Raw genomic sequence first — 8948 nt, forward strand, 5'->3', positions numbered from 1 at the left:
TTATGTTCAGGAAGTAGTTTTTTGTACCAAATTGTTCAAGGATACCTCCCACTTTCTCTTCTAAGAGGTTTATTGTGGCTGGATTTATGTTGAGGTCTTTGATCCATTTGGATTTGAGTTTTGTGCGTGGCGATAGATATGGGTCTATATGGGTCTATCTGCACCATCATCCAGGTGGACCAGTACCTTTGTTGAAGATGCTTTCCTCCTTCTATTGTATACTTTTAGCTGTTTTGTCAAAAATCAGGTATTCATAGGTGTGTTGGTTATTATCAGGATTTTCAATTTGATTCCATTGGTCTACCTGTCTATATTTGTGCCAATACCAAGCTGTTTTCAGGACTAAAGCTCTATAGTAGAACTTGAAGTCGGGGATGGTGATGCCTCCTGAAGTTCTTTTATTGTACAGGGTTGTGTTTCTGCTTGGTTTTATCTTAACAGAGAGAGAGTCCAGACCTCTTCTCTCACATCTCTACATCTTGAATCTCCTCCCTACTACATCTTCCAGAATCCTCCTGGTCTGCCAGTCCTGCCTATCTTGCCTTCCTATTTGCCAACAGTACTTTATTCATTAACCAATAAGAGAAAAATATTTACAGAATGACATCTCCCATTTGACCACCTGCATCAGCGACACCTGGGAAATTATTAGCAATCAAGGTCTCAGATAAGGCCTCCAGACAGGCCAATGAAAATCTGCACGCTTTTACAGACTGTCCAGGTGATTTTCGTGCATGCTTAGCACTGACTTGATGGGCTGTTATTAATGGAAAGAGAGTCTTCTCTTTCTATTTTCCTCCATTTGCTAAGCAAGCATCTAAAGAACAGACTGGCTTAGAGCTGGGGCATTGAAGCACATAAGACCTTGACAGATCAAATTCTGCTAATAGAGAAAGAGGAATTATATGAGATTGTAACTGATCATGAGGGACTGCAAGCCACCTCCTAGAAATGAAGGGTATCACAAGTTCCTATCAGAAGTGACACAGTTCCAAACAGAGTGTGGGGAAAGGCAAAAGTTGTTGATGAGAAAAAGCAGGCAGGAATCCACCACCAGCAGCATTTACTCATTTTGGGAGCCATTGCTCCCAAAAGGCTGGCCTCTCACTACTCACATTACCTGGCCTTCCTTCCACTCCTAGCTGTCCTGATTGCAGGGGCTCTGAACCCTAATTGTATAGGTTAGATAGAGAAAAATCAGCAGGAAGCAATTGTTAGGGGACCTTCCTTTCATCATTAGTAAACATGTAGAAAATTCAACAAAGTAGGACTTAAATGGTCTGGAAAGTGTTACTATTGTGCATGCTACTCTCATGAGCAGTGATTCAAAGGATTTGTGAAGATCCCATTGACAATGAAATATAGGCAACTCAGAGCCCATGACATGTTACAAGGTCAAACCAGACAGAACAAAGCTCCAAAGTAGCATTAAATGACTTATTTACTCAGCCCTGCTCTGTACAAACTAGGGAGAATGTGACATCTTTTAAATTACCTCACTGATAGGTAATATCCATGGTGTATGAAAAATGTTAGAAAAAAATTTGAAAAGAGCAGAATGTTTTACAAGGCAGTGATTACGGTGTAACTATACTGGGGTTCCTAGTTAATTCTGCAAACTGCCCTGATAGCTCATACTCTTAAGACAGGAGAAGGAATGGTCACAAGAGGAGAGGAAAGCCTGGCCTTTTATTCTTCCCTTCTGCCTATGCCCTTCACAATCCTGTATTCATAGGTTTGCCAGGCATTCAGGTAGAAACACCTCACTGTGCACAGGGTATGAGCAAGAGTAATAACATTCTAACATTACTCCCCAAGCAAAGTGGGGAGTGTTTGTGTTCTGAGTCCCACTGGAACCAATATTCTGGTTATTTTCAGCCTAGTGATCTACAGAACTCTCGCATGCCCTGAAGTTGTCATTACATGGTGGTGTCATGCACTAGGAAGTAAAAATACCAGGCATAACAGTGTCTAAGTAATTCAGACTCAGGCAAACATGCTCAGAAAACCTTATAATGACAAACCTGCAGAGAGAAGCAGGGCCAGGACCAAGGGTGGGCAAGTAGGACCCCTGATATAAAATGTAAGGACATCCTTCCCTTGACTGACATGGGCCAACCCTCAGAATGCAGTTTCTTACATTTGAAATTTAAGCACTGAACTTGCTTTGTCTCAATAGAAACCCAGCTTCCGGCTATAATTTCCCCATTCATTCCTAGCTACTTGATACACTGGGTTAGAAGACCTAGTGTCCATCAAAGCCAAGAAAAAAACAAATAATAAAACAACAACCAAAAAAGCCAGGCCATTCTGGAGAAAAAAACTTGAGTGATCAATAGTGAGCTTACAGTGAGGAGTCCAGTGAGAGATTTATACAAGTGAAAGCTGTAGGTGACCCAGTGATCTGTCCTGGTCAGGCCTGAGGATGTGGGCCTAGATGGTGAGGAGATGGATATGGCTCTTATGCGGTTGACCACAAGTGCTCTGGTCCCACAAGAAGGCTCAGGATCTTCACAAAAGCAGCTCCCTTCTCATGCAGGCATGAGCATACTGCTCTGGAGATATCTAAATTCTTTCCCATACCCATTTCTTCCAGTCCAGTTCAGTGAGATTGGATCTTACCCTGCACATTTCCTCCCCAATAATCTCATGTTTTTGCTTCATCCCATAATGCCATAAACATAAAGCCAATCTCGGCAGCTGGGAACTAAAGGAAAAGAAACAAATGGTTTCTAGTTCATGGTTATTCGCAAATGCCTCAGAGCAAAGCATGCTTTTTTTATAGTGATTCGTGTCTTTGAGACCATCAAAAGAGGAGGAGGAAATCTCCTAACTCTTCTTTATTACACACAATTAGAACCCTACCCTCTTCAAGTACTATCCTCTCCTCCACATGGTTAACTGCTTTTTAAACATTTTTCCTTTTCTGTTTTTTTTGTTTGTTTGTTTGTTTTTTGTTGTTTTTTTGTGTCAGGGTTTTTCTGTATAGCCATGGCTATCCTGGAACCCACTCTGTAGACCAGGCTGGCCTCAAACCCAGAGATCCACCTGCCTCTGCCTCCCAAATGCTAGTACTAAGTACATGTCCCACTACTGCCCAGCTACATTTTTATTTTATTTATATGGTTTTTTTTTTGGCCCGCATATATGTCTGCACATCACATTCATGCCAGGTGCCCATAGAGGCCAAAAGAGAGCATTAAGTCCCCTAGGACTAGAGTTACAGATGACTGCCCACTGCCACGTGGGTGATGAAACTCAAACCCTGGTTCTCTGGAAGAGCAGCCAGTGTTCTTAACCCCTGAGTCATCTCTCAAGCCCCCAATACTCCCTTTTAAATACACATCTCCATATTGTCCTTCCTATATTTCATTTTTCTCTCATGCTTGGCTAGCATTTGACATAATTCAACAGTAGAATTCAGGCCTTCATCTGTGTGGACTTTAAGTAGAAAGATCTTCAGAGTAAGACATTCAAACCTTGTGGAACCCTGAGCCCACAAACCTGCAATCTGGACCATCTGAAGTTCAGGACCACCTACAGCACTGCATAAAACCCACTTGGTGGAGCTTGCCAGACAGACAGAAAGTGAGATGGTTGGGTGGGGATGAGAGGAATATAGGCAGGAGGAAACAGGAACTCACTCTCTTTTAAAATGGGAAGTTGGCCAGGTAAAGTGTGGCTGTGGCTTGCTCCTTCATCTCTCTGATCTTTCAACTTTTACTCCTATATCTGAATCCCAGCTTTTATTATTACGACCTATTAGAACTAGTGTTACAGATGACGCACCATTCTTTGTATAATTTTAACACTATCTAAAGACAGCATTTCTTTCTGATAGAGTTTCTGACAGCATGACTCAATCTCATAAAATTGTTATAGAGAAGTCATCATTGTAACATGTACATATTTAAATTATAATCTGTGTGCTCTGGGCGCATTACAGTTACTGAGTTGTCTTGCTGAAGCAAGTTCATTAAGATCATAACATGACCAAGATATTTTAAGTGTGGCAGAAGTTGAGGGAGAAAGCATTGAAGATAATAACAGAACCTTTCAGCAGAGTTTCTAGCATTTGGAAACCAGAAGCTCATTTTGTGTTCTAAAGTGTTGTGCTGCAAAACCAAGCAGCATATGTGGCCTTTGCTACACCATGGTCAGCCAGTCCATAGACCCAAACTCCCATTCTATACAGTATCTTTGAACCAAGTCTATGATAATCATCCCAAGAAAAGAATGGACCATACAACTGTAGGTCTACTTTGGTATAGTCTTCAATTTATTGGAGAAAATGAAAACCTAAGACTCTGTCCTAAAGAACAAAGATCCTTAGATGCAAAGAGGTCCACTGTTTACAACAATAAACAAATAAAAATCAATGCCAGCTTGGTGTGCAGGTGACTGTCTGAAATTCCACACTCAGAAAACTCAAACAGGATGATCAGGAGTTTGAGACCAGCCTAGGCTGCTGTTATCTGAACAATTATCATCCCCTAAGATGAAAGAAAATCTGCCTAGACATCTGAAAATAGTGAAATTGTGGAGGATGGAATGTTAAACATGGATGTAAAGGAATGAAAGTAGAATGACGGGGGCTGGAGAGATAGCTCAGCATTTAAGAGCACTGGCTGCTTTTCCAAAGGACCCGGGTTTGATTCCCAGTACCCACATGGCAACTTACAACTGTTAATAACTCCTGATCCAGGTGATCCAACACCCACATACAGAAACACATGCAGGCAGAACACCAATGTCCATAAAAATAATTATAAAGTTGCCAGGCTCGACAGAAAGTTTCTTTCTTTAACAAAATAGAATGGAATCTTATACAGCCACTAGAAGCTGATATAATGATAATGACTGTTTAATACAATGTTAAAAAACATTAACCAGTGTCATAGGTACTGTGATTCAACCTTTATAAAATAAAGTGCATTAGCATAGAAAATATAAAGAAACATGGGAAGGAAACAGTTGGCATTTAAAGGTGATTGGATTTGTGAGTGATTCACATATAATCATTTTTTTGCACCCGTTAACAACATCATGTAAATAAATAAAACAGAAAGAAAAGGAAAACAATTAAAACATAGTCTTTTCTATGACAGACAAGATGAGTGATACTTAAGGTGGCTCTGCACCCTTCCCTGCTCCTCTGAAGCAGCCTACAATCTCAAGTCAAGTAGATATTTGGATTTTATGAAGAATACTGTGTTGTGTGTATAATGGAGCAGGTTGTGCTAAGTCTTTGGAAATAAATCCAAAGTGCATCTGAACTATTTTTTGGCATAAGAAGGTTATTTAGTTTGTGAGACATGGCCTTATGCTGCCAAGGCTGGCCTCAAACTTGCTATGAACCTAAAGATAACCTTGAATTTCTGATCCCCTTCTCTCCACCAACCAAGTGCTAGGATGACAGGCATGCACCATCACTCCTGTGCATGCTAAACAAGCCCTCTACTTAGGCCCAGTTGTTGTGGTATTGTCCCATGATGAATATGAATATGTGCAAATCTTGCTGACAGAAAATGATGTATTTTTTCTCTTCCCCCAACCCTTTCTCTCTCTCCTCCCTCTCCTCTCTACAGTTCTGCTAAGCCAATATTCTCTAGAATGAGCACAAAAGAAGTCAAACAATAGCTAAACAAACAGCTTTGTCCATCAACATCAAGAAGGAAGACACTTGGGAAAGATCAGAGTCCAGAGATGTATATGCACAAACGTGAAACAGCCACTCGTCAAAGCAACTTCTGACTCTACATCTGCAGAGCTTTGAGTGATTTTCTGGGAGGAGTTATGATCATGGATTAAACAGCAGCTCACTGGAAACTGTCATTATATAAGATCAGATAACACTCATGAAAATCATATTCAGGAAATAGTTTAAGAAAGAATAGAATCTTGCTAAAATTAACAGGTAAAATACATAGTTACTGAAGTTTATAAACTGTCCTTTTTAAATTAAACTAAAACAAAAAAGCTTTAATCTTTCAATACTATTAAAAGAAACAAAAGGGCAGTTAATTCTAGATTATTCTTGTCTAGTAGCCAAGAGGCTAATCAAGTGCCATTTATTGAAAAATGGCTCTAATCTTTGGTTCCTCATCACTACTGTCCATTCATTTCACTGTGCAATTAGTTACAACTACTTGGTTATTAAGAGATACATCTCTTCCTTCTTGCCACATGTGTGTTCAGTTTAATCTGTTTGTATGAGTTATCATGAAGGAAATGTTTCTGCCATGTGCTATTGCTCCATCAAACTAAGAATCACAAGAAGTACACTGTTACATCATAGGTTCCCAAGCAGCAAACATTATCAAGGAACTCTGAACAATATAGAAAGTTTATTTTCACTTGGATGCTCTCTCATGTAATATATAGGGTACTATCAAATAAACTTTTTCTAATTCCCCCTAGTATATACATAGAAATTTAATATACTTTATAAATAGATATCTAAAATATGAGTTTTCTATTTCTTCATTCTGTATGTCATTAGAAACCTGTGTCCTTTATTTTCTGTACTGACATATACTCATTTTTGTTTTGATAAAAGAAATTATTCCATTAAATCTACTTCTAAATGGTAGTAAGGGGTACTAACAAAATAAATAAAACACTTTATAGCCTTAGAAATAAATAACTATATACTTACACATGTCAAAGAAACTTGATAGGAATAAATTGCCTTTTGCTTATTAATGTTGATTTTGAAAATTCTCATATATTTCTTCCCTTTTGGTTAGCCAGTTACAACTATCCATCTGTCTTCAAGGACCTTTTCTTCCCAGGATCCCACAACCATTGCCTTCATAATATCTCCTGCCTAAATCCAACAACAGAGAAACATTTAATATTGGAGTAGTTCATTGTCTGAGGATAAACACAAGCCAAAGTGCACATGGAGGCCAGCCCATATTATAGACCTGAGCAGAAAACACACACATATATCTCCACTCACAGGCTCAGAATAAGGTTGAATTAGCATCTGTCACTAGAACATCAGGTGGAGCATAACAAAGAATCAGGGTTTCCCTCTGTTATGCTTGCATAAGACCACATTCATATTTTTGCCATGTTTTCACCATGAACCAAATGCTTCGAATGGCTAAAAGTATATTACAGATACAATCAAGTGCTCAAGTACAACCCACTTCACAGGTGTGGCTTTCTTAAAGAACTGTAGTAAGAGAACACTTAGTCTTTGTAACTATAGTACTAGCCATTCTGGGGGCTCTTTGTTGCTTTCAGTAATAGTTGTCCCAGGACATTCAGAATACCGTACTTACTAAATTTAATTACACACTTTTGTTTTATTTTGTTTCATTTTGCAATACGGGGTTTCTCTGTGTAGCCCTGGCTATTCTGGAACTCACTCTGTAGACCAGGCTGGCCTCAAACAACACACAACTTTTTTTAAAATTCATCTTTTATTTAAAGGGAGGCATTAGAAACAGAAGGTATTAGATTCCTCTAACCCATGTAAATTATGGTTCTGTCTGGGGTCCTACATCACTTGCAAATGTGTTTAAGAAGCTTTTACCATAAAACCCAAGTTTAATTTAGCATACCACAGTGCTATGAAGATGGGTCATTGATGATATTCTGTTTGTACATAGGTAATACACATGTAAATCACTAAATGTTAAGTATACAAAGTATGTTTTTACCTTTTAAAAAAAGACTCCCTTTCTCATTCTGTTCAGTTATATTATGTCCAAAAATTGTGTGCAATTTTTTAAGGTCCAGAAAATGTAAAGAAATTTGTTGGAATATCTGAATTTCTGTAAAAAATAAAAATAAAGTTTTGTTACTTAAAAAAAAAATTAACAGCATTGCATATTCATTTCCATTATCACCCAGTGATCCACTGTATTATTTCTTTCATTGCTATGATTAAAACTTGGAAAACAACAACTACAGGAAGATTTTATTTTGGATTACAACTAAACAAGGAACAGTCAATCATGGAAATAAGTCACAATAGTGCAACAGGAAGGTGCTGGTCACATAAGGAATCAGAAAGCAGAAAGGAAATAGAGGCACAATACTAAACTCATGACTCACTTCCTGTAGCAAATCTCCACCTCCTAAAGATTCCACGAACTTCCAGATGTTGGCAACAGTTGAAGACCACATGTTTAAACACAGGAGCCTCCAGGAGACATTTCAAATCCAAACCATCACACCAGAGTGAATTATGGTTCAATTGAAACTCTCTTTGCATTCCATAATATTGCCAATAATAGACACTTATTAAATATTCAGGATGATCATGTACAAGACATGATCATCATCTCCAAGGCATCTCTCTTTACCCAAATATAGACATTTCTCCACTAGGTCTATGAAATTGTCAACTAAAAAGCTAAGCTACTCAAATAAAGCTTCCCTGAAGGAACCAATTACTTTAATCTGAAATGAGAGGCAGCCACTTGTCCCTTGAGCATGCAGGCCTTCTAGAACACTTCACACAGGGCACATATTGTTCATTTGGGTCTCAATCCAAGATGCTTGCTTATTATATTATCCTATAAAACTCTACACCTTGATTTTTTTCATCTGCAACATGAAAATAAATAATTTCAGTTATATAATATTGATGTGAGGATATAGAATGATTCTTGATAGGAGGAGTTATTCAATGTATGTGAGAACCAATTTTGGTTGCCAATATCAACATGATAGCTCACAATCATCTGTAATTGCAGTTCCAGGGAATCTGACACTTTCTTATGGCCCCCACAGGCACCAGATGAACAGGCATACATATAGGCAAAACATCCATATGCATAAAATAAAAATAAATCTTTTTTTTTTAAAAAAAAAGGAAAGGAATAAAAGAAAGCTGGGTGTGGTGACATACATCTTTAAGCCCAACACTTGGAGGGTAGAAAGTAGGCAGGTCTCTATAAGTTTGATGTCACTGTTTCTACATAGTGAGT

The 8948-nt window shown here is 38.4% G+C and overlaps 1 protein-coding gene across 1 annotated transcript in view; it reads left to right on the forward strand.

The window, feature by feature from the left end:
• Positions 1-5792, forward strand: part of Lhfpl3 (LHFPL tetraspan subfamily member 3) — a 488475-nt gene extending 482683 nt beyond the window's left edge. The window contains exon 3 of the mRNA XM_051174831.1: positions 5589-5792. Within this exon, the coding sequence (XP_051030788.1) occupies positions 5589-5617 (29 nt within the window). The 3' untranslated portion in view covers positions 5618-5792. The remainder of the gene's footprint in view (positions 1-5588) is intronic.
• Positions 5793-8948: the final 3156 nt, after the last annotated feature.

Source organism: Phodopus roborovskii, unplaced genomic scaffold (assembly GCF_943737965.1).
Source record: "Phodopus roborovskii unplaced genomic scaffold, PHOROB, whole genome shotgun sequence".
NCBI lineage: Eukaryota > Metazoa > Chordata > Mammalia > Rodentia > Cricetidae > Phodopus > Phodopus roborovskii.